This window comes from Chamaea fasciata, unplaced genomic scaffold (genome assembly GCF_029207755.1).
Source record: "Chamaea fasciata isolate MVZ Bird 193981 ecotype frontalis unplaced genomic scaffold, bChaFas1.0.hap1 SCAF_5, whole genome shotgun sequence".
Lineage (NCBI taxonomy): Eukaryota > Metazoa > Chordata > Aves > Passeriformes > Sylviidae > Chamaea > Chamaea fasciata.
In genome coordinates this window covers 1741879-1767819 of record NW_027094090.1, presented here as the reverse complement: position 1 = coordinate 1767819, position 25941 = coordinate 1741879, and the positions used below count along the sequence as shown (strand labels likewise).

General features: G+C 43.3%; 1 protein-coding gene across 1 annotated transcript in view; it reads left to right on the top strand.

Annotated features, from left to right (window-relative positions):
- Window positions 1-25941, top strand: part of LRGUK (leucine rich repeats and guanylate kinase domain containing) — a 46483-nt gene that overhangs the window by 18793 nt on the left and 1749 nt on the right. The window contains exons 13-20 of the mRNA XM_066184504.1: window positions 3122-3218; window positions 5587-5700; window positions 8859-9060; window positions 10161-10268; window positions 14692-14849; window positions 17713-17771; window positions 21102-21221; window positions 24062-24091. Coding sequence (XP_066040601.1) covers window positions 3122-3218; window positions 5587-5700; window positions 8859-9060; window positions 10161-10268; window positions 14692-14849; window positions 17713-17771; window positions 21102-21221; window positions 24062-24091 — 888 coding nt within the window. The remainder of the gene's footprint in view (window positions 1-3121; window positions 3219-5586; window positions 5701-8858; window positions 9061-10160; window positions 10269-14691; window positions 14850-17712; window positions 17772-21101; window positions 21222-24061; window positions 24092-25941) is intronic.

The window sequence follows — 25941 nt, the reverse complement described above, 5'->3', positions numbered from 1 at the left end:
ACACAACAAAAAAACCCAAAAAAACCCCCACAAACTAAAATAAAAAAGACCTCAAACTCTCCCAAAGAACCTGAACAAACAAGAAAACACAACCAAACCCCCTCAAAAAAAGAACCAAAAAAAAGACAAAACAAAAAACAAACTAAAACCCCACAAAAAATCCCAAAAAACCCAAACAAACAAAAAACAAAACCGAAAAAAACCCATGGACCAAAACAAAAAAAAAACACAAACCCCCCCAAAAAAATCCCAAAGAAAACTACGGCCAAAAAATCCCTCACAAACCAAAACAGAAAAGACCCCAAAACTCCCCAAAAAAACAAAAACAAAAAAACACAACTAAAAAAACCCAAAAAAAACCCCACAACCCAATAAACAAAAACCAAAACCCAAAAAAACCCTAAACAAAAAAAACCACAACCAAAAAACCCAAAAAACCTCCTCTGCATTCCCTTATTCCCCATTTTCTAAACTAATTTATCCATTCATTTCCTTTTGGAAGGGGAAAAAAAATCTGTTATGTCACTGTAAAAATTTCCTTTTTTTTTCTTCCCCCCCTTTTCTTTTAACCCATATTTTGGAAATGACGAACGAATTCAAGGCAACTTAAAATTTCCCAAACATTCCATGTTTTTGTTGTTCTTTTTGTTGTTTTTTAAGAGCATTTTCACATTTTGTGTTTTATTCCCTACAACTTCCATGAAAGAGGGAAAAAAACCACCCCAAAAACCAAAAAAAAAAACCCAAAGGGAGAGACAGAACCTTAACGGAGCAGAAAATTGCGACCATAAAAGCAAAAGTTGTAATTTTTAATTATTCCGGGGGTGATTTTCAGCCATTTTAACGGCTGGAAATTTTCAAACGTTCCGCTCGTTAAAAATGGATTTTTTTTCACGCGAGATACTCTGGCAGACTGAATGTAAACATGGCCCCGCAATTAAAAAGGGGCTGAAACATGTAAAAATTGCGGGAAATCAAGTGAAATTGGCCCCTCCAACCATCTGGCTCGTGCTCAGCAGTGACCTTTGGAGCCGGGTGGGTTTTTTGTCCCAGGGAAATTAAAAAAAAAAAAAATCATGGAATTTTACAGAGCCGGTGTGGAACTTGCTGCTCTCGTAATTTTGGGATAAAAGTGCCACCCTCTGATGCTGACGCTGAATTTCTTGAAGGTTTCCAGCTCAGCTCCTTGGAATAAATGAGCAGAAACGGGGAGAAAAATCTGATTTCCAAACAGCACGAGAGACGTTGAGTACTTCAGTCTCAAATTGTTTCCTGCATTAATTAGCTGTGGTTTTGAGGGGATTTTGGGGGGTTTTTGGGTTTTATTAGTGGGCTTTTAGTGTTTCACCCTGGTGGCTGAGGTTTCCTTTCCCTCCCTTTTTCCCCACTTTAATGGCAAAGCAGAAAGGAGGAGAAAAATCTGATTTTCAAACAGAACAAGAGCCACCGAGTACTTACTTCAGTCTCAAATTGTTACCTGCATTAATTAGCTGTGGTTTTGGAGGGATTTTTGGGATTTTTTGGGTGAGTTTTTAATGTTTCACCTTGATAGCTGAGGTTTATCCTCATGGGATGACAGGGAATTCCTTTCCCAGCCCTTTATCCTACTTTAACGGCAAAGCAGAAACGAGGAGAAAAATCTGATTTCCAAACAGAACAAGAGCCACTGAATACTTCAGTCTCAAATTGTTACCTGCAGTAATTACTTAGGTTTTGAGGGGATTTTTGGGGTTTTTTTGGGTTTTATTAGTGGGTTTTAAGTGTTTCACCCTGGTGGCTGAGGTTTCCTTTCCCTGCCTTTTTCCCCACTTTAATGGCAAAGCAGAAACGAGGAGAAAAATCTGATTTTCAAACAGAATGAGGGCCACTGAATACTTCAGTCTCAAATTGTTACCTGCAGTAATTACCTAGGTTTTGAGGGGATTTTTGGGGTTTTTTTGGGTTTTATTCGTGGGCTTTTAGTGTTTCACCCTGCTGGCTGAGGTTTCCTTTCCCTCCCTTTTTCCCCACTTTTATAGCAAAGCAGAAAGGAGGAGGAAAATCTGATTTTCAAACAGAACAAGAGCCACTGAGTACTTACTTCAGTCTCAAATTGTTACCTGCATTAATTAGCTGTGGTTTTGGAGGGATTTTTGGGATTTTTTTGGGTGGGTTTTTAATGTTTCACCTTGATAGCTGAGGTTTATCCTCATGGGATGACAGGGAATTCCTTTCCCAGCCCTTTATCCTATTCTAATGGCAAAGCAGAAACGAGGAGGAAAATCTGATTTTCAAACAGAACAAGAGCCACCAAGTACTTACTTCAGTCTCAAATTGTTGCCTGCAGTAATTAGCTGGGGTTTTGAGGGGATTTTGGGTTTTTTTTGGGTTTTATTAGTGGGCTTTTAGTCTTTCACCCTGCTGGCTGAGGTTTCCTTTCCCTGCCTTTTCCCCACTTTAACGGCAAAGCAGAAACGAGGAGAAAAATCTGATTTTCAGACAGAGCAAAGGCCACTGAATTCTTCAGGCTCAAATTGTTACCTGCATAAATTAACTGGGGTTTGGGGGGTTTTGTGGATTTTTTTGTTTGTTTGTTTTTTAGTGGGTTTTTAGTGTTTTATCCTGATGGGAAGCTCTGGTAACTGAGGTTTTTACTTTCCCTGCCTTTTATCCCACTTTTCTCCCCACTTCCAGGATTGTTCCTCCCCTTCCCACTAGGCACCTGTTTAAAAATTAGACTTTGGAGCTCTTTCTGAACCTCACAGTTGATCCCAGCTCCTTTTCCACGTTTAGGATTTGCCTTTGTGTCATCCCCTGAGCTGACAGAAGTGAGGAAAAAAAACGGATTCATCATTTCTCAGTCCCAGGCTGCTGTGACAGCTCCAGCTCAGGCCATCCTGGGTTTGGGGAGGGATTTATAGCCAAAATACCATGTTACATTTCACTTTTTTTTTTTTTGGGAGGGGGGGTGTATTTATGGGTTAATCTTTCAAATTCGCAGCGTTATTTCTCCTATTTCTTCGCTGCTTAAAAATAAAACGATTTATAGTTTTCCCTGCTTTTTCCCCCCACCCCAACTCCCACTGCTGTTCCGGAGGGATTGAAAACAGGTTATTTCTTTATCATCCCATAAATCTCCCAGGCCCTGTCACACCACCAGGACAGCTTATTTTGGGGAAGTAAACAGACTCGATTATTATTTCATTTCTCAAGAAGAATTTGACAAAATGGTGAAAGCAGTAAGTACCTGACTCCTGTCCTCGTAGCTTTTTCCTGCTCCCACGGTGAACTCGGCTTCTCTGTCCAAAGCGGAATTATTTTATTTTTTTTTTTAATATGAAGTTTGCACCTGGGTGTGAATGTTTATTCACTCTCGGTTGTGTTTTTAAGTTCACAGACGAGAAGCCACAAGTCTCTTGTAGATCTGTGCTGCCTCTTCTCCCGTAAATGAATTTACAGAAACCACGAAATGGGCACAATGGTCAGTGGGGAATATTTAAATAATAGTATAACGTAGAAATAAATTTATTTTCAGACACAAATATAGCTTGGGGTTCGTTGGTTCTATTTTTTCAACATTTTCCAGCGACCCTGCAGGGAATCCCTTGGAAGTTCAGCAAATCCCCCCTAAAGGAGTGAGGTTCCTCTGACGGATCTCTGCCTCCAGCTGCTCTTTTTTGCAACAAAACTTTGCCTTGAAAAGCCACAGCAGAGCCCGTTATTTGTCTTTCCACAAAATATTTGTCTATTTTGTATATTCCTACAAAATATTTGTATTTCTGCAGCAGAGCCTGGAACAACTGAGCCGGCCCTTCATGATAACAATTATCAAGGAGTTTAATTAAAAAAAACCCCAAAAAACAGAAAATAATCCGCTTCCATCTCTCCAGGGCTGCAGAACTTGGAAATGCCTCAGCCAACCCCACGTTCTCCTTGCAGATGTGCTGCACTTCTTCCTTTTCCTTGGAATCTCCCATTTTTTTTTTCCCACGGCTCGGCCACGTGGTTTGATGTAATAAAATCACCAGAAGGAAGCCCCTTGCTTTGGATTTGCCTTCCCAGGGGGAAGGAATAACCCAGGAATGCTGGCAGCGCTTTGTCCTCAGGATTTTGGAATTTGAGTCTCCACGGGCAAGGCACGAGCCTGGATATGGGGGCTTTTCTTTTCTGTTAATTTTGGGCTCAGTGCCGTCATTAATGCTGATTTTGGGCTCTCAGTGCCTTCATTAATGCTGATTTTGGGCTCTCAGTGCCCCCATTAATGCTGATTTTGGGCTCAGTGCTGTCAGTAATGCTGATTTTGGCACTCAGTGCCCGAAATAATACTGATTTTGGGCTCAGTGCCCTCATTGATGCTGATTTTGGGCTCAGTGCTGTCAGTAATGCTGATTTTGGCACTCAGTGCCCTCATCAACACTGATTTTGGGCTCTCAGTGCCCTCATTAATGCTGATTTTGGGCTCTCAGTGCCCCCATTAATGCTGATTTTGGGCTCTCAGTGCCTCCATTAATGCTGATGTTGGGCTCTCAGTGCCCAAAATAATACTGATTTTGGGCTCAGTGCCCCCATTAATGCTGATTTTGGGCTCTCAGTGCCCTCATTAATGCTGATTTTGGGCTCAGTGCGGTCAGTAATGCTGATTTTGGCACTCAGTGCCCTCATCAACACTGATTTTGGGCTCTCCATGCCTTCATTAATGCTGATTTTGGGCTCTCAGTGCCCCATCAATGCTGATTTTGGCCTCTCAGTGCCCCATCAATGCTGATTTTTGGGCTCTCAGTGCCCCCATTAATGCTGATTTTGGGCTCAGTGCTGTCAGTAATGCTGATTTTGGCACTCAGTGCCCCATCAATGCTGATTTTGGGCTCTCCGTGCCCTCATTAATGCTGATTTTGGGGCTCTTAGTGCCCCATCAATGCTGGTTTTGGACTCTCAGTGCCCCATCAATGCTGATTTTGGGCTCTCCATGCCTTCATTAATGCTGATTTTGGACTCTCAGTGCCCCATCAATGCTGATTTTGGGCACTCAGTGCCCCATCAATGCTGATTTTGGACACTCAGTGCCCCATCAATGCTGATTTGGGGCTCTCAGTGCCCCATCAATGCTGATTTTGGACACTCAGTGCCCCATCAATGCTGATTTTGGACACTCAGTGCCCCATCAATGCTGATTTTGGGCACTCAGTGCCCCATCAATGCTGATTTTGGACTCTCAGTGCCCCCATCAATGCTGATTTTGGGCTCTCCATGCCTTCATTAATGCTGATTTTGGGCTCTCAGTGCCCCATCAATACTGATTTTGGACACTCAGTGCCCCATCAATGCTGATTTTGGGCTCTCCATGCCTTCACTAATGCTGATTTTGGGCTCTCAGTGCCCCATCAATGCTGGTTTTGGGCTCTCCATGCCTTCATTAATGCTGATTTTGGACTCTCAGTGCCCCATCAATGCTGATTTTGGGCTCTCAGTGCCCCCATGAGCTCTGATTTAAACAGGAAGAAACTTTGTAGGGAGAGAAAGCCGGGAAATCCAAAGCGATTCCCTCATTTGAGGAAGTTGCTCCCCTTGGACCGTTTCCTTTGGCGTTATCCTTGTTCTGAATTTCAGGGGAAATTCCTGGCAACCTACAAATACGCTGGCCACCAGTATGGACTGGGAAGAGACACGGTGGAATCCATAGCCAGGGAGGGGCTGGCCGCCTGCGTCCACCTGGAAATCGAGGTGAGCATCACCTGGATGGGGCGATCTCCTCATGGGATTTTGGGACGGGCCAAGAGGGAACGGCCTCAAGCTGGATATTGGGGAAAATTCCTTCCTGGAGAGGATAAAAAAAGGGATTGGAGCATCCCCATCCCTGGAATTTTGTTCAAGAAACACGAGGATGTGGCACTTGGGGGACATTTGGCAGGGCTGGGGGAATGATCTTGGAGGGTTTCTCCAACTTTGGTTTAATCAGAATTATCTCTCTGCTGGTCTGGTTTTTTTTTTTTTAATTTTCAATTTCTGGTCTGTTTTTTCAACTTTCAGCATCACCAGCACTTCCCTTTCCCGCCTATCTCCACCCTACAGTCCAAATCACCCCTAAAAAAAACCAAACCAAACTATTTCTCCTTTGCTGATGAAGCCACAAAGGGCTTGAGGCAATATTTGGGGCAGAACTATTAAAAATTGCAATTTTATTTTGTCGGGTTGCTTTCCCCTCTCAGAGGTTCGTCAGGTGCTCAGAAGCTGGGCCACAAACAAATTGTCAAAACCTCTCTCTTGGAACCCCAAAAGCTGAAGTTTTTTCGCCAATTTTCTAATTAAACTTCTCATTCCCTTATGTCAACCTTTACCGGCTAGGTGAGGTGGCAAAAGGGAAAGACATTCTGCGTTTCCTTCCAGATTATTTCTTCCAAATCAGCTCCCGCTGGGTGAGATTCCAAAATGAGAGGCCTGGAATGTGGCACCGTGTGAAACAACAGAGATAAAAAAGACGTGGAGGAGAATGCAGGATGCTGAGCATCCTGATCAAAAACTGATCTTAAATTTCATGAATTACAGGATGATAATTTTATTGGGGAAACTGGTGATCAAAAATCTGGATTTTCACTTGAGTAAAACACCAGAGATTAAAAGAAATTCAGAACAATGCAGTGCTTAACACAAGATCCTGAGCTGAGCATCCTGGTCAAAAACTGATCTTAAATTTCATTTATTACAGGACGATAATTTTGTTTGGGAAACTGGTGATCAAAAATCTGTCTTTCAGCTGAGTAAAACACCAGAGATAAAAAGAAATTCAGGAGAACGCAGTGCTTAACACAGGATCCTGAACTGAGCATCCTGACCAAAACCTGATTTTTAATTTCATGAATTACAGGATGATAATTTTGTTTGGGAAAGAGGTGATGAAAAAAATGGTTTTGAGTTGAGTAAAACAAGAGAGATAAAAAGAAATTCAGGAGAATGCAGTGCTTAACACAGGATCCTGAACTGAGCATCCTGACCAAAAACTGATCTTAAATTTCATGAATTACAGGACGATAATTTTGTTTGGGAAACTGGTGATCAGAAATCGGATTTTCACTTGGGTACCTTGGCATCCGTGAGAAGTTTGAGCCCAAAATAAACCCATTCACATCCACCGGCTCTCCAATAAATGTACAAAAACCCACAACAAGCAGCGTGGCAGCACTAAAAAAAATGTTCCCTCTCTCAAATGAGCAACAATTTAATGCTGCAATGCTGCTTTTGAGTGCCTGTGGCTCGGCTGATATTAAAGATCAAATTAATAACTTCATCTCGGGGTAGCTCCGGCTCCTTTTTCCCCTCAGTTCTGACAGAGCTGTGAATCGCCCACTGACGGGCACGCAGCGTGTTCCTCGTCTTGGGGACAGGCCTTAAATTTACCGGAGCAAGGAAAAAAATAGGAGATTAAATCGGATGGAATCCCCAGAGCAGAGGTTTCATCACATAATTTGGGTGTCCCGGGGTGACTTTTTGATGCTTGTATCCCCAGTTGTCTGTTCTGTTTGTGCTGGATATTGAGTTCTACGCCTTTCAGACTGGTTCTGAGAGCAAAGCGAGGGGGAAAGAAGAAGCTCAGGGTTTGTTTGCAGAAACTGCACTCACCAACGAAACACCCACAGCAAGGTCTTCCTCAGTTTTGCCATCTTTCTTCAGGAAGGTTTTGTTGTTTCACATTATTCATTTTCTTTCATGCTTGTGGGCACTTTGTTTGTTAAATAAATCGGGTTTTTTCCACTTTTCTCTAAGGAGATTTTCTCCCAGACCAATTAGAGGAGAGCCCATTGGGGTTTGCTTCCCACAGGGACCCCATTCAGAGGTTTCCTCCCAAATTTGCCCTAAACCAGGACAATTACATTTATCACCCTCGGTCTCCACTCACCTTTTGAGTGCCTGTGGCTCGGCTGATATTAAAGATCAAATTAATAACTTCATCTCGGGGTAGCTCCGGCTCCTTTTTCCCATCAGTTCTGACAGAGCTGTGAATCGCCCACTGACGGGCACGCAGCGTGTTCCTCGTCTTGGGGACAGGCCTTAAATTTACCGGAGCAAGGAAAAAAATAGGAGATTAAATCGGATGGAATCTCCAGCCTTCTCAAGCTGTCGGTTCCTCACCAGGGCAGAGGTTTCATCACATAATTCGGGGGATGGAGCTTAATGGAACGTCGGTGTTTGTTCACGAGGAGCTGAACCCGGCAGCACGGGCCCCGACCATAACTTTCCATGGGAATTGCCAAAGCAGGCAGCTAAATCCCCTCTGTCACTGAAGTTTTGGGATCGCGCAGGAATTATGCAGGGTTTTGTATCACTGTGGGCTCCGGGAAACAATAATTGTGAGTTATGGGTGGGAATAGAAGGTGCTGAGTCCATTATCTGCCGCAGGGCTCGGAACAAAAGTGATTTAGCACCGTTAGAGGGAATTTTAATTATGGGCCGTGGGCTGAGACTGAAAATTTAGAGCTGTTCATTCCCTTTAATCTAGAGTCTATCTTGGGCTGATAAAGGAGACTGACACCAATTTTAAAAGTTAAGAATCTTGCTGAGCCTTCACTTGCAGTCAGAGGGGCTGCTGCAGGTCTGACACTCAGTTCTTTTTTACATTAAATTAAGTGTCTGCAGTGCTTCCCTTTTGCTCTGGTAGCCACTGACGCCTGCAGAGCAACTTCCAGCCAGTAATTCGGGAGAAACACAAATTAAAAAAAAACCTCAGGGTTTTTTTTTTTCAACAAAAGTCCAACGAGCACTCAGTTTCGGGAACAAACCCCTTGTGTTTTTCTGCTTGATTTTCAAGGAGAAAAAGCTCAGCTCCAGGTTCAACAAACTCTGAGTTTCAAGGAAAAAAAAATGTTTTTCTCCGCTTTGTTTTCAAGGGTGTTCGTAGCTTGAAAAATACCCACTTTAAACCCAGGTATGTCCTGTTGGTACCAATGGACAAAGGGAAATACGAGGAACACCTGAGGAGGACAGGATTGTTCAGCAGGCCAGAGATTGAAGAGGCAGTGTCCAGAGTGGACGTGTACCTCCAAATAAACCAGGATTTCCCGGGATACTTCGATGCAGTCATCAACACGGGTGAGTTAATTGCTTGGGGATAATTAGGAATTGAGGACAGCAGGTGGGGGAATCCATTCTGTGAAGAATCGCTCTGCAATTCATTCTCATGGATCAACTTTTGTAGAGGTGGTTTTTTGGGGTTCACCGCATTAAATTAGAGCACCGCCGTGTAAAATACTGCGAATTTGTAAATATGGCATTGTTTTGGTTTGGAAAGAACAGGTGTCTGCTAAGGAAGGCAGGAACCTCCCTTGGAATGGAGAGTGTAAACCCCTTTCCCTGAATTATTATAATTGTGGAATTAAGGGGCTCTCAGGCAAAGATATGGGAATAGGGATAACAGCTCTTTGCTAGGAATATTAAAAATAAAAATGCGGTCGTACAAAAAACCCAAACAGACAAAAATAAACCCCTGACAGAGTCAGAACAGGACCTGACCCCTGTCGCTCAGGGTGTTGGTGTCATCCCGAATAAATCCTCCTGCAGTGCCAGATGTGGTTCTGCTGGAGCGACGATCCTGTAGCAGGGTGAAGTTTTCCTCTGAAGGTCCAGTGGGGCTGAGCTGGGTCTGGTTTTCCTCTGGGAATCCAGTGCAAACGGGCTGTGCTGGAGTTCCCAATCTCGGCTTTCATCCAGGTGGGAATGCTGGGCTCCTCCCCCTGGGATGATGGGATTGTATCAGCCGTGCAGTGAGCCTCGATGGCCCATGGACAGCAGATATCCCCTGGAGTTATGAGGGATGGGTCCTGGAAGAGAGAAAGAGATAAAAACATAATAAAGAGATAAAACATTTTGCATTGCAACCCAAGATACACACAGAGCTTACAATTTAAATGTGGCCCTAAAGGAATAAACCAGCAGGAAAATATTTAGGTGAGTGCAGAGCCCGAATTTCAGCTTTTGTTGAATGCGCCGTTTATGAAGGTGAAAGTTTTTCTCCCCAAGAGATGTAAAAAAATGTATTTCTGTTTCAAAAAATGTATTTCTGTATTTTCTAGATACGTTAAAAACGTATTTCTGTGTCAAACTCGTGCGATTTGTATCTTTGCACTGATGAAAAGTTGTTTTTTATTCCGTTTCTTTTCTCTCTTGCATGAAATGCATTTCCCTCTCTGCAGATGAGCTGGATGAGGCGTTGACGGAGCTGACTCACCTTGTGAAGGTCTACCTGGGCTTGGAGCCACCTGAATTTCCGGACAACACTGAAGGCAGCAAGAGCAGGGCAGGTGAAGTGGCTGGGAACTACTGGTTTTATCCGCAGAATATTCCTATTTATTGTTAATTGATTTATAGAAATCTGTAAGTGACGCAGACCTGAAACCTCCACAAGCTGCTCTGCCATGGCTCTCCCAGGCTGATTGCTCCAGGAGGATGTTTTTGGGCTCTGGGTGGAGTTTCCTGACTCCTCCTCTGGTGGTTTTGGATTCTGGATGGATTTTCCTGACTCTTTTTTGGGCTCTGGATAGGGTTTCCTGACTCCTCTGATGGTTTTGAGCTCTGGATGGAATTGCCTGACTCATCTGAGGACGGTTTTGGGCTCTTGATGGTTTCTTGACTAATTTTTTGGGCTCTGAATGGAGTTTCCTGACTCTTCTGAAGATGGTTTTGGGCTCTGGATGGGGTTGCCTGACTTGTCTGAGGATGGTTTTGGGTTCTGGATGGAGTTTCCTGGATTCCAATGATGGTTTTGGGCTCTGGATGGAGTTTCCTGACTCCTCTGATGGTTTTGGGCTCTGGATGGAGTTTCCTGACTCTTTCTTGGGCTCTGGATGGAGTTTCCTGACTCCTCTGATGGTTTGGGGCTCTGGATGGAGTTGCCTGACTCATATGAGGATGGCTTTGGGATGCCTCCCAAACTTGAGCCACAAGAAACTGGGACGGCACCGGGACCTCCCTTCACTCTTTTCCCCAGAACGGCACAAAGAGCAGGAAAATCAGGATAAGGAGATGGGAGGAGAACTCAAAAATCCACCCCAAGTGCTTTTGGGGTGACCCACTGATCCCAAATTATCTGTGGGGGGTTTCACAGAAGCTTTTTAACCCCTGAATGGCTGGAGCCTCGTGGGCACTTCCAGCTACTCCAAGTGCTTGCTCTCATTCCTGCTTGTGTAACTTGGGTCAGGGAATGGTTGTGGGGTTTTTTTATCTTCTTTTCTTCTGTTAGAGCTGGGATTAAATGCTCTGGAGACGCAGTTCATGTTTGGACTCAGATGTTTATTAATTCTTATCCATGTTAGAGTCTCACAAGTTGTGAGTTCTGGCTAACAAAGTGAAAAATGGCTCTGTCTCTAATTCTTTACAAGGCCTTTTAAGGATAAAATGTCCAATTATGATATGAAAAGTAAATTACTTTTACTTTTAACCCAATAACCAACCACCCGTGGCCCGCCATGTGGATTTTTCTACCCAATCACAAGATACCAACCAAACCCATGAAGAAGGTTAAAAAGGACTCAGCCTACACCCTAAATCTTTCATCTTGCTTTATATAAATATATATTACAATATTCTAAACTCTTAGGATTTCCACCCTGTGATATCAGACACTTCTATTCAAACTCCACACCCATAATCCCAGTGCTTTCACTCAGTTTTGGAACTCTTTTCCAGGTCGATGCAGTGTTTTTTTGGGGGGTCAGTGGCAGTCAGCACAGAAAGCCTGAAATTCTCAGCACCCAGAGTTCCAACAAATGGTCCCACGCAAAATTTCGTGGAATTTCTGAGTGGGAAGGGACCCACAAGGATCATCCAGTCCAACTCCTGCTCCTGCAGGGACACCCCAACAATCCCACCCTGTGCATCCCTGTCCACATTCTCCTGGAGCAGCCTTGGGAATGTGCCCATTCCCTGGGGAGCCTTTTCGGTGCCCACCACCCTCTGAGGGAAAAACTTTTCCTAAAATCCAACCTAAACCTGGCACAGCTCCAGTTGTTTCCTGTCCCTGTCACAGGGAGCAGAGGTTGGAAAGACCCTGAGGAGTTTCCCCTCACCTCCTCCGGTCCAGGCCGAGCAAACCAGGTGCCCTCAGAACGTCCTCGTGTAAATTCCTAAATAAACACAGGAAAAACAAACCCCAAACCTGCCCCAAACTTTCAGACAGATTAATTCCGTGATCCTGCAGCTGTAGAGTTGGCTCCGGGAGTGAAAGGGAGGGAGAAGAACTTCACTGGAATAAAAAAAATCCCCAAAAATCCCCAAAAGACATGATGGTAAAAAGAGGATATGTGAGATGAATTAAAAATAAGCTCCTTTTTTAGGAATTTTTCCCTCTGATTCCAGGAGTTCCCATGGCTTCTGGATTTGGTTCCATTTTAGATCCATTGGAACAAGGTGGAGAATCAGTTCTCTCAGGAGCACAGAGCCAATATCCACGGCCCGTGTGGCTCGGGAAGGCTGCAAATAAAAGTAGCTGAAAAAAAGGGGCAAAATGTCTGAAATTTTTAATAAAGGACGGTGCAATATTCATCAGTTCATCATTTCATGTAAATTTGGATCCTGGAAGAATTAATAATAATAATTTCCCCAGTGGGCACAGGAAAAGCTTCCACATACATTGTGGCTTCTCAGAGCTACAGCAGTGAGGACTTGGCTGCAAAAAAAAAAAAATCTTATTTAGCCTTAAATTAAGTAGGTTTTATTTTAATTTCCAGAGCTTCCATGTTCGTCTGAAATGAAAAAGGTGATTTCCTTGCCTTATTTGCAACAATATTGTATTTTCTTGCCTTAAAAACTCTGGGGACCTTTTGTCTCAAAGGCAACAAACCCCACCGAACCCTAGAGAGATTATTAGAAAAGAAGAAAAAAGGGTGAGAATTAAAAAGAAAAGATTTTTTTTTTTAATAGAATCCTGGTATTTTTGGAGATAGATTTAAGCATCTGAAGCTCCTTTAAAGGACTTTGTATTCCTCTTTCAGAGAGTGACTTGTCACTACAGGAACTTCATTAACTCTGCAAGATTTGGGCAATTCCGCCGCTCATAAAGTAATTTTAAATTTACTACACACCATTAAATTCAATTACAGCCCCATTTATAGGTGTTTAAATAAGTTCAACTCTCCTGTTTCTAGGGATCCTCTCTTCTCGCGGACTGTGGGAAATAATTTATTTTCCAAACCTTGCCCCAAGGTTGTCTTCAAAATGAGACGTTTTGAGTGAGATTGGAGCAGGGGGAAGATTGGTTGTGGGAGATTATGACAGGTTTATAATTCTTTTCTTTTTTTTGTTTTAATGAACTGCTGGGCAAGATCTTTTGCTGGGTAAAAAAAAAAAAAAAAACTGGAAGAAAAGAGATAAGTTCTATTAAAAATTTTTTATTAACAGAAGTAGAACATTTTTTGGAGCTGATAATGCTTTGTACTTCCATTGGCAGCTTTTATCCGTGGGATCCAGTGATTTGAAACGATTAAAATCCTGGAATGGTTTGGTTTGGTTTGGTTTGGTTTGGTTTGGTTTGGTTTGGTTTGGTTTGGCTGGGAGGGAATTTAAAGCCCGTCCACTATCCCAGGGCTCTCCAAGCTGGCCTTGGACACTTCCAGGGATGGGGAATCCAACATTTCCATGGAAAACCAGTGCCAGAGCCGTCAGAGGAAAGAATGCCAAACAAAAATATTTATAAGGTTATTTCTATCGCTCCATTTCATATTTAGATGGGATGTTATACATGGGATAAATCCAAGTTTATAGTTTTTTTTTTTCTTTTTTCAATTTTTGAAATAATTTGAATCATTCAAAATCATTTTGGTTTAAAAAACTGAGCTGTGTGGAGGGACTATGGGCAGGGACACCTTCCACTATCCCAGGTTGCTCCAAACACCATCCAACCAGGCCTTGGCCACTTCCAGGGGTGGAAAATGACTGTTTGTCCCAGTTTGGAAAGAACAGGTATCTGCTAAGGAAGGCAGGAACCTCCCTTGGAATGGAGAGTGTAAACCCCCTCCCTCTGAATTATTATGATTTTGAAATTAAAGGGGCTCTCAGGCAAAGGTATGGGAATAGGAATAACGGTTCTTTACTAGGAATATTAAAAATAAAAACGCAGTCGTACAAAAAACCCAAACAAAAAATAAAACATTAACAGAGTCAGAACACAGCCTGCCCCCCGTTGGTCAGGGTGTTGGTGTCAGCCCAAATAAATCCTCCTGCAGTGCCCAGATGTGGTTCTGTTGGAGCAACGATCCTGTAGCAGGGTGAAGTTTTCCTCTGAAGGTCCAGTGGTGCTGAGCTGGGTCTGGTTTTCCTCTGGGAATCCAGTGCAAACGGGCTGTGCTGGAGTTCCCAATCTCAGCTTTCATCCAGGTGGGAATGCTGGGCTCCTCCCCCTGGGATGATGGAATTGTATCAGCCGTGCAGTGAGCCTCGATGCCCCATGGACAGAAGATTCCCCTGGAGGGAGGGTGGGTCCTGGAAGGGATAAAGAAACACTTTTCCTGCTGGTTTTAACAGCTGGTCCATGAACAGAAGATTCCCCAGGAGTTATGAGGGATGGGTTATGGAAGAGACAAGGAAAAAAAACCCTCCCCAGCCAGTTCCAACAGACGGCAACATAATACACGCGTTTGGTTATCACACCTTGCCTTGCAACCCAAGACACCGTTCCTTCCTGCTCGTGTCCGGGATATTTTTTGTTGAGGATTGCCTTGTCCACCCCAGGTTCCAGAACTCAGCTCTTCCCAGAGGAAGAGCCGTCCCCGGGCGAAGGAACTTCTGCGCGCTCTCGGGCTCCGTCTTACGGTGACATCTTGAAAGCTTCTGCCAAAAACTGTCCCAGAGACCTCCTGGAACTGCTGATCGCACCACCAGGCTCATTGGTAAGAAGCGGTTGCTGTTCCCTTAAAAAGGAGGAGTTGGGAGTCAAACCTTCCTTTCTCCAGGGAAAGTTGGCTCCTGTTCTCTTGTCCCATTTTGATTTCAACAATATTCCCCAGTTCTCCTGAATCATGGAATGGTTTGGGTTGGAAAGGGACCTTAAAGGTCATCCAGTGCCACCCCCTGCCATTCCGTACCTTCTGGAATTCCTGTTGTTCACATTCCCAGAAAAAGGGTGAAGGAGCTGAGATAGGAAGTTTTGGAGCTGAGGGGTTTAGGACAGGAGTTGTCTCTCCCTCCAGGGCTCTGGGTTGGATCAGTTTAGGGTTCAGGCACCAAAAAGGATTTAATTTTTTTTCCCATTAATACTCACAGCAATAAAAATAAAGGGGAGAAATCCAAATCCCAGGATCTGTTCCCTATTTTTTTTCCCTCATGATGTGGCCGAGTCTCTGTTTGTGTCCTTGGCTGTGGTGGAATCCTGGAATTGTTTGGGGTGGGAAGGGACCTTAAACACATCCAGTTCCATCCTCTGGACAATTCCCAGTATCCCAGGCTGCTCCAAACCCTGTCCTTGGACATTTCCAGGGATGGAGCAGCCACAGCTGCTCTGGGAATTCCATCCCAGGGCCTCCCCACTCTCACAGGGAAGAATTCCTTCCCAACATTCCATCCAACCCTTCCCTTTTTCCACTTAAGACCAATCCCCCTTGTCCTGTCACACCATTCCCTTGGGACTGAGGCAGCAAAACTCAGGGAAGAGCACAAATTTTGTGTTTTCTGCTCATTTTCACTCCAGAATAAACCCATTGATGATTTCATCCATTTGTGTACTGGTGTAAGGAGCGGAATTTCATCCCTCAGTTCTACACAACGCCGTGGAATTGTCCTGTTCCACGGGAACAGCTGGAATTGTCCTGTTCCACGGGAACAGCTGGAATTGTCCTGTTCCACGGGAACAGCTGGATGCAGTTCACAGGAGCACGAGGATTCCCTTATGAACATCATCCCATAGCAGTGGAAAACTCATCCAGCCGAGCCCTTCCCAGTTTAATTCCAGTGATAACTGCCAGGGGTCAAATGTAATCAATTTAAAAACCTAATAACTTAATTTTTCACCTGCTTTTGCTTTTTTTAATCAACAAAATGCTTGGATTTCAACCAACCTCTGGAAACTCCAGCTTCATCCCTCTTCCTTTTTTTTCTTTTTTTCTCTTTTCTCTCTAATAGTCCTTTCCCCCAGGACATTCCCTCTGTGGCCGCTGCTCCTTTTACAGCACAACAACGGCAAAAAAGAGGAAAAGAAAAACGAAAGCTGTAAAATCCGTCCCATTCCAGGGTGATGGTGTCATTGGGATGAGGGATTAGGCGTGGCAGGCACCTCAATTTCCCTCTCCCTGTGCATTTATAACTCCTCTGATGTCTAAAATCAGTGCTGGGGCTGGAGGAACAACCCCCTTCCCCCCTTTTCCCGGGATTGTGACTGAGAAATGGGTGACGCAAAACAGGGAAACTCCCATCTTTCATTTTCCTGGAATGGAATCCCTCTTTTCAAGTGCACGGTTCCCAATCTCCCTGGAGCTCTGTTCATTTTCATCCCGAGCTTCGTTGGTTGAAGGCGAGGGAGAAGCTGAAATATTTCCTTGGCGACACTCCGCCATCACTCCCAACAATTTCTACTTTTTTTTTTTTTTTTTTTTTTTTGGTTTTTTCACTTTTATTTTCAAAGTTTACATTTTGTGAGGCTGTTTATGGTGGAGGAGGCCGTCGTTCACCTCAGGTTTAACTCACTTGGTGGCCACAAAACTCTTTTTTTTTTCCTTATTATTCTCCTTTCCCAGGGATATCTTTGTGCTATTTACTGCTCTGAGTTTTCGTTCTGTTTTTCCACGCGGCAAAAGCTTCACAGTGTCAACATCCAAGGTGAAACCCAGATGCCTCTCAGACCAAATTAAATGGGGGAAAACCAGAAATAATTCTGCAACTTTAGAGCCAAATTTTGGCTCAGCTGTTACCTTTGGGACTGTAAATGATTTTGGCACCCAAATAACGTCCTGTCACCTCAATACCACACTCCCCTCACTTCACGGAGAAGTGAAATAAAAAATGAATGTGAATTATCCGTGAACAAAATAAGAATCTGATTCCTTGCAGCCTCCTCCCTCGTGACCAGGCCAGCCCTGCCCTCATTTTCTCTGGCTGTAATTAATTACAAAAGGTAACAACAGAAAGGTTCTCTACCTGTAATCCACCCAGGGATTTAAAAAAAAAAAAAAAAAGGGTCAGAATTCTATATTTAACAGAATAAAATGAAATTAAAACCAAGCTCAGTGGGCGTCTGAGCGGAGTAAAATTATTTATTTGGGATAAGCAGGGGAGGAATTCAGAATTGCGATGTGAGTGTTGAGCAGATAACCCGTGCTGTAAAAATGCTTGACAGATTATTCCATAAAGGAATTTTTTCCCTAAAATCCACCCAGAGCCTCCCCTGCCCTCTCCTGTCAGGGAGTCGTGGAGACTTTTTGATTTTTGATTGTTTGATTTTTTAAAAAATTTTTTGACCGAATTAAGCTTCGCTAGAGATCAAAACCCACATCATTCCAAGCCAAAAAAAAAAAAAAACCCAAACAAACAAAAAAAAACAACAAAAAAAAACCCCAAAAAAATTCAGACCCGACTTTGTTATTTATGTAGATCCAGCACCCCGTTAGTCCCAATCCAACCCCGCTGTTCTCCCAGGATATCTAAATTCAAACCCTCTAGAATCTTACCGGGAGAAAGGAGAATCCCAGACGTTGAAATCACCACAAATAATTTTTAAATTGTTTTGTAAAATTGGTGATTTTCTTTCCCTCTCTTTCCCAGGAGGAAGCCTCTCTCCAAAGACGTTTCTCCGCGGCACGTCAGGCGCTTCTTTTCCACAGGTAACCTGGAGTGATTCCAATGAAATTCCAATAAAATCAGCCCCCAAAACTCCTTTTTGTGGGGTTTCTTCCCCACTGCTCTGAGGGGTGAGCGATCAGAAACTCTCAGGGGTTGCAAATCTCACAGAAAAAAATCTCCTTTTTTTCTTTTTTTCAATCCAGTCCTCCAAATAAATCACAACCTCCCCCCTTGGCTTTTGACTTGGGAGTGCAGCAGTCCCCAAATGAACACTGAAAATCCCACAGCCACAAGTAACTTGTCCAAAACGATGAAATTATTACAAGTTTCTCTGAGAGAAGGAAAAAGGCGCATTTTTTTTGGCAGCTCACAGTCCCTGAGGTGACTTTTTTTTAGCACTAATAATTAGTGTTGGAAGGTCAACACAAGTTTTTGGGATTTTTTTTTTTTTTCTGCAGTGGATATCTCCGGTTAAATAGGATTTCTAAAGCTGATTCCACTTCTTAATTTTATTTTTTTTAAATTATTTTTTTAACGGATGTTACCTTGACTGCCTTTCTTCCTCTTCTTCCTCATGCTCAGAGCCCCCCAAAAATTGGTTAAAAACCTCCAGAAATCTCAATAATTCTTTGACTGATCTTTTGACGGCTCTCCTGCTTCCCCCCCTGGTGTAAACCTTCCTAACCCAAATTCTTTTCCTACCTGCCATGGAAAAAACTCACAGTTTTTGGCATTTAAAGCAGCAAAAGGAACAGAAAAGTTCCCAGTTCATTCCAGCCACCAAAAGTTCAGCTCCAGATGTGCTGGTGAGGATTATTCCAGTGGCAGAGTCTGGAGATTCAGACTCAAAATCAAAAAGAAGAAAATTATAAAAACCTCCAGGATTAAATTGTCTCTGTAAAAACAAAGGTTCAGGTTTATAGGCAGGTGCATCTTGCAAATATTTACTGAAAGAAAAGATTTTTTTTAAAGTGGTTGATTCATTCACTTTGGATTATTTTGAAATGAGGAAAAAAAAAATGGAAATCAGTGTTTTGCTGGAGGTTTGGGGTTTGATTCGCTGCATGAATCCCTCACCTCAATTTGCTTTAATTATTGATTTTTGGGGCGTTTGTTTGTTTTGTTTTGTGGAAGTTTTTTGTTTTGGTTTTTTTGTTGTTTTTTGGGGGGGGATTGTTGTTTTTTGGGTTTTTTTCCTTTGGTTTGGAGTTTTTTGTTTGTTTTGTTTTGGTTTGGGGTTGTTTTTTTTGTTTGTTTGTTTTTGGTTTTGTGGGGGTTTTTTTTTTCTCCCTTTATTCCACAATCTTCACTCCTGAGAAGCTGATTTTGGAGTTAAACTCTGGGGCAGGTGAGAGAAAATCCTGTCACCCCTAATCAGCATTTCCTGAGGAAATCTGGCCCTGAGGGACAGGTGGGAATGGGAGGCAAGAGCAGACAGACCCCAATCCCTTGCAGGAGTCATGTCCAGAGGGGCCACAAACAGGAATGTTAAAAAATACTTGGAATTCTGAGAGAGAATCTGAATCCTGGAATGCAGGAATTAGCAAAAAAAAAACCACCAACAAAACCCTGGAATCAGGCAGCCCAGCCAGGTATTTGGAGTACGTGCTTTGGAGAGTGTTTTTTTTTAAATTAAATCAGGAAAGAAATCAAGAATGAAATGGAATTAAATCAAGAAATATATTGAATTAAATCAGTGAGAGGTTTCACCTTGGGAAACTCCCCAAGGGTTTTTCTGGATCTTTCTCTGGATACGGAATTACGGAGCCATCCCTGGATGTGTCCAAGGTCAGGTTGGAGAGGGTTTGGAAAAACCTGGGCTAGGGAAAGGTGTCCCTGCCCATGGGATTTTTAAGGTCCTTTCCCACCCAAGCCATTCTGTGGAGCAGATGAAGGGAATAAAATTGATTAAAGCTGAGTAATTCCACATTATTTGGGGAAACACCAGAGAACTTTGCTCTGAAGGCTCTGCAGGAAACCTGAAGCAGCCCAAACCAAGTATTTTACAAAGAAGATCAGAATTTCAAAAGTCCAAATTCATCAATTAAGCAGGTAAAAAAATTCCGTGTCTTTTTTAGCACGTGGAAATACCAATTGGATCAGTTAAAACTTTCCACAATGGAAGATTTCTTATTTTTATTTTTATTTTTTTAGCCACTGGACCAGATTTTTTTCTGTATCAATGTTCTTAGCAGTGTTTTATTGGAGGATTTGGATCCTGATTCCTCCGGTTGAAAAGAGCTATCAGTGCAAAGCAGATTTTTTTTTTTTTAATTATTTATTTTTATTCTTTTATTTATTTATTTTTAAACCCAGGCATTTTTTCTGTCATGAAATGAGGAAGAATTCAGTAATTTTAGTATTTCATCAGTGCTGGCTCACCCACCCCTGCCCTTCCTTTTCTCCCACTGCCAACTTGGGATGAACGGATGGAGCTGCAGCTCAGGTTTTACCCAAGAAAAAAAAAACGAATTTTTTCACCCAAATCAATTTTCCTCCCTCTCGGAAAACCCATTTGTGCTGGAATCACGCTGGGAGAGCACTGGGAGCAGAAACACCTGGCTGTGACCAGAACTGGTAGAAGCCAAAGAACCCCATCCCAATTAAAAATAAATCAAAAATCCGATGAAATATCTGCAACTGCTGCCAAAATTTGCAAGGAAGTTCCTCAAGCACCTAAAACTTCGACTTTCTGGCGCGTCAGTAAAATATTAAAAGATGAATCTCCCCGTTGCACATTTTAATTTTAGACAGAAATACATTGCTCAGTTTTCCTGAGTCTGGCAGAAGATTTGAGGCGGTGTCACACACGGGAATCCAACTTATTTTATTTATGGCAGCCCTGCAGGCTTATCTGCATAAATCTGGATCCTTAAATCCAAATTATTCTTTGCCTCTGGCTGCGTGCAGGTGCAATTAAAGTCGTTTGGGCGTCTCACTGCCAGGCAATGTTTGGTGGTTTGCTCTGACTGATTTCAGTGGTTGTTTGGTGTGTTTTTAATTAATTTCATTCTTCAGAATCACAGATTTAGGGCGTCATTGAGGTGAGGAAGGACCTCTAAAACCTCTTAGCTCAGCATTTCGTTAAGAGCTTCTCTCATTTTGCTGCTCCCCTTGGGTTTAACTCTGGTTTAAGCCTGGAAATGAAGTGGCGTCCACGCAAATTTGCCAGAAATGCCGGTTTTTAGTTGTTCTAAAAGAAATTCCTCACTTTGGGGAGTTGTCCCACAAAGGGTGGGATTAATCTCACCCCATTTGGGGTGTGCTAAATTTAAAAAAAAAAATAAAATCCCAAATTCACTCTGAGCGAGTTGTCCTCTCCTGCTTTGTGTCCTGCGTGTGACAAGAACTTTATCTTTGGATCGTTTCAGGGACTTGGATCCTGAATCCAAAAGCTCCCATCAGCAGCTCCCGAAAAAACCAATTCCACCTGTGCCCTCATATGCCAGGAGTGTCCTCCAGGAGCAGAATTTGGCCAGCCCAGAGAGCAGGTGAGCTCAGTTTGGGGTGGGATGAAGGTTAATTCCAAACCATCGACATCCTGATGAAACCCGTGGTGCTGCAGCATCCAACCAACCTGGCGTGGAGAGGAATCATTTCATTTCGCCATCCTTCACACCCACGGGAAGGGATTTTTTTTTTTTTTCCAGAGTTTTCATTGCAGGGGATGTTTGAAGGGAAAAAGACGCTGAAAAAATTTTGGTGCAGGTGTGGAAAACCCAGAATCTGAGTGAGAAATAATGGTTTTTAAAACTAATTTATTCCGACGTTGTTACGTGATTGCCACGGTTCCTGCTGAGTGGCATTTTGGGAGATGCCGTGATCTTGGAATTCCTCAAGAATTGAACCAAGAACCTTGAAACTGGTGGACTTTAAAATGCTGTGGTGCCCTCCCTCCCTCAGCCTCGTGTCCTGAGGATCCTCTCGGCCCCTGGGTGATGAACACCCTCATTTATTTATTGATGGATTCCACGGCCAAACTGGTGACACCTCCTGTGTCACTTGAAGGGGAGTGACACCTCCTGTGCCATGTGAGGGAGAAGGACACTTCCTGCGCCATTTGAAGGGGGGTGACACTTCCTGTGGCATTTGGAGGGTGACACTTCCTGTGCCAGTTGAAGGAGAAGGACACTTCCTGCGCCATTTGAAGGGAGGTGACACTTCTGTGCCATTTGAAGGAGAAGGACACTTCCTCTGTCACTTGAAGGGGGGTGACACCTCCTGTGTCACTTGAAGGAGGGTGACACCTCCTGTGACATTTGAAGAGGAGTGACAACTCCTGTGGCATTTGGAGGGTGACACTTCCTGTGCCAGTTGAAGGAGAAGGACACTTCCTGTGCCATTTGAAGGGGGTGGCACCTCCTGTGCCATTTGAAGGGGGTGGCACCTCCTGTGCCATTTGAAGGGGGTGACACCTCCTGTGCCATTTGAAGGGAGGTGACAGCTCCTGTGCCATTTGGAGGGTGACACCTCCTGTGCCATTTGAAGGGGGTGACACCTCCTGTGCCATTTGAAGGGGGTGACACCTCCTGTGCCATTTGAAGGGAGGTGACAGCTCCTGTGCCATTTGGAGGGTGACACCTCCTGTGCCATTTGAAGGGGGTGACACCTCCTGTGCCATTTGAAGGGAGGTGACACCTCCTGTGCCATTTGAAGGGGGTGACACCTCCTGTGCCATTTGAAGGGGGTGACACCTCCTGTGCCATTTGAAGGGAGGTGACAGCTCCTGTGCCATTTGAAGGGGGTGGCACCTCCCGTGCCCTCTGGAGTCTGTAGAAAGGAGCAGATCTGAAGAGGAACCATCGTCACCATTTTCAGCCCTTCAGCTCCCCGTGTTTCCTCGGCGTTGTCCCTCACGTGGAGCCTGTGCCTTCCTCTGCTGCTCCTGTCCCCGGAGGAGACCTGAGCTCTGGCTGTGACCATGGACACTGCATTTCCCCCTGGATAATCCCATTGTTTCCCCCTCTCTCGGCCCTCTGTTGTCACCTGATGCCCACACAGGACACACAGCACGGCTGGATCCCGCTCCCACACCTGGAATTAGGGCTGAGCCTTGAGCCAGGTTCTTTGGAATGACTCCAAAGCTCAACTGAGAGCTGGAATTCAGAGCCAGCCGCTGCCTGTGCCCTGTGGAAAAGTGGCAAAGTGGAATTTCATGGAATTCTAGAATGGTTTTGGTTGGAAAGACCATCCAGTTCCACCCACCTTCCACCATCCCAGGATGCTCCAAGCCCCAATGTCCAACCTGGCCTTGGGCTCTTCCAGGGATCCAGGGGCAGCCTCAGCTTCTCTGGGAATTCCAGCCCAGTCCCTCCCCACCCTCCCAGGGAAGAATTTGATCCGGGGCTCCACCCCAGGCCTGATTCCGTGTTCTCCTCCCGCCCAAACCAAGGCACCTCTGCTGCTCTTATCTAAACACCAACCCATGGATTCTCCACCACCACGTTCTCACACCTTGCAAAAAATCACCATTAAATAATAATCACAGTAAATAATAATAATAACAGCGATTAATAATCACAGCAAATAATAATCACAGCAAATAATAATCCCATTAAATAACAATCACATTAAATGATAAGGTGCTTTTCCACATTAAATCACATGAGAAAGGCTCGACGTCTTTAGAGATTCCAACTCACTCCCTTCGTCCTGAAGCAGAATTCCGAGCTAAGAGAAACCCCTCAGAATTCCCTTTTATATCCCAGCCACTTTCCCAGGATGTGACGTCCAAACGTTAATTACGAGCACTTCATTAACACCCCGGAAAAATCCGGATCCGGAGGTCTCTGCAGTTCCGTTTATCCCAGGAATTTGTGCTGAGGGAGCTGCTGGGAGTGATTTGGGCGTGGAATGAGGGATTCCGCATCATCTGTCCTCAGCAAGAGGCAAAGACCTGGAAGCGTGAAGTTGGAAAAGTCTCGCCCTCGGCAGATGGGAAAAAAATCTGGATTTCCAGCCCGGCACGTTTGGGTGTTGTGACTGGAGCAGTGTTTGCGTTTGACACTCTCAGTAACAGGGTGGAGGAACAACTGCGAGGGGAGGAAAAAAAGCAAACTGCTCATCTGAGTCATTTCCCGGGCCTTGCAGCAAAATAGTGATGGAAAATTCAGGGGGAAAAAAAAAAAAAATTTGGATTTTAAAGGGCTGATTGATTAAAATCCTCTTCTGCAGCAGCAGCTGGAATGTTGGTGAGAAAAATCCCCCGTTTCTGGAATATTCTGGTCCGGCCTGTAGTGTTTTGGTTTTTTTAAAAAAATATTGAAGTGGTTTGATATTTTTTTCTTCTTCTTTCTCTCCAATTTTATGCTTCCAACTCTTGGGATGGAAGGAAGAGTAAACCAAAAAAAGCCATCAAGGGGTAAGAACGTCAATGTGTTGAGCTCCAGATATATCCAGTGAAGGAAATGACGTTTTCCAACATCAGGGGTTATTCCAGTCATGGAATCATTAAGGCTGGAAAAGACCTCAGAGATTATCAAATCCAACCCCAATTATTTTTTTTTTTTGCACTATTTGTCCAATCTGACAATTTTTATTAAAAAAAAATAAAAAAATCTGAATCTGTGTAGGAACAACATCATCATTCCTCAGGCCATGAACACTCCCCGGAATCAAGCCCTGCCGTTGTTCTGTTGCTTCTGCTCTGCAATTAAAATTAATCTAATTCAATTAATTCAAGTAAAAATTAAAGGTTTTGGTTGGACATCTTCAAAATTAATCTAATTCAATTAATTCAAGTAAAAATTAAAGGTTTTGGTTGGACATCTTCCCTCTGACCGGCAGTTTTCAGCAGGACAATTTCTAATTTCGCTCCTTAGGCCACAGCTCTGGTGTTCAACCCACGATCATTTATTTTTCCTGATTCCACACCGGTTTCTAGGGATTTTTGGGTTCTCCCACAGATGGAAATGTGGAATTTTTTTTTTTTTTGGCTGGAGCTTCCATTTGTTTTCACTTCCAGGTTTAACCAATTTATCCCTGCAGAGCAGGATCCTTTGGGGCAAAATACCCTACAACTGTCCTTTAAAGTAAATGGTAAATTCTTTAGGGCCCTGTCTGCTGTATTTCACTGCTCACTTTTCCCAGTAAACCTTATTTTATTTTATTTTATTTTATTTTATTTTATTTTATTTTATTTTATTTTATTTTATTTTATTTTAATTTCTATTTTTAATATTTTTTTAATTTTATTTTATTTAATTTACATTTTTATATATTTTATATTTTTATATTTTTTATATTTTTAAATTTTATTTTATTTTATTTTATTCTTCCTGTTTCTCATGTCTTTTCCATGTAGCTAAATGGGAAATTTTTACCGAAGGGAAAACTAAAATTTGGCTGCTTCACCTCTACTAATTCCCTGTGCTGAGATTCTCAGAGCAGGACTAAATTCACATTCTCCAAACTCATTTATAGGGAAAAAGCAGGAAGGAGAGGGAGGTTTCCATTCCTTCTAAACACCTTGGACATCTCCATGCCACAGACCTCCTAAGCTCAAGTTTTCCCTCGTATTTTTGACATTTTGGAGTAAATTTAGAAGTTTTTAATGAGTTTTACAAGACCTGGAGTCGTTTTATAAGAAATCTTGATTAAATTCCACATTTCTGGTGCCACTTGGACTAGAAGAGCCTTCCCTCTGGAAATGATTTCCCAGAGTTCTCCTGATCTGCTGCCCTTGGAGAAGGGACAGGGAATATTTTGAACACTGTAGGATTCTGGATTTTGACACAGTGAAGTCCTGGAGGATAAAATGTTCCTTTTTCCAGGATAAAACATTCCTTTTCCAGGAGAAAATATTTATTTTTTCCAGAATAAAATATTCCTTCCCCTTGAAGGCAGTAACAAAATTCCCTAAGACTTCCTCAGTACCTCTGGTAGCAAAAAAACCCTATTTCTCATGGAATTTCCACATTTTTTATCCCACTCTTCCTGATCCCTTCTTCTTCCCGCTGTGTGGATTTATTAAGCCACCACTGAATTTATTTTTTTTTTCCCCCTGTAACCACAGCATTCCCCACAAGCTGAAATGCTCCTTGCAAGAAGGACGGGCTGGAATTCTTTTGGATTTCTGCACCACGGATGGGATCCATGGTGGATAAACTTTGAAAGTGGATTGATAAATCCATGAATCCATCAATCCAGAGACATTCTGGAATGTCTGAAGCACTGCCAGAGAAATCCATTCTCAATCCAGGCCTTTTCCTT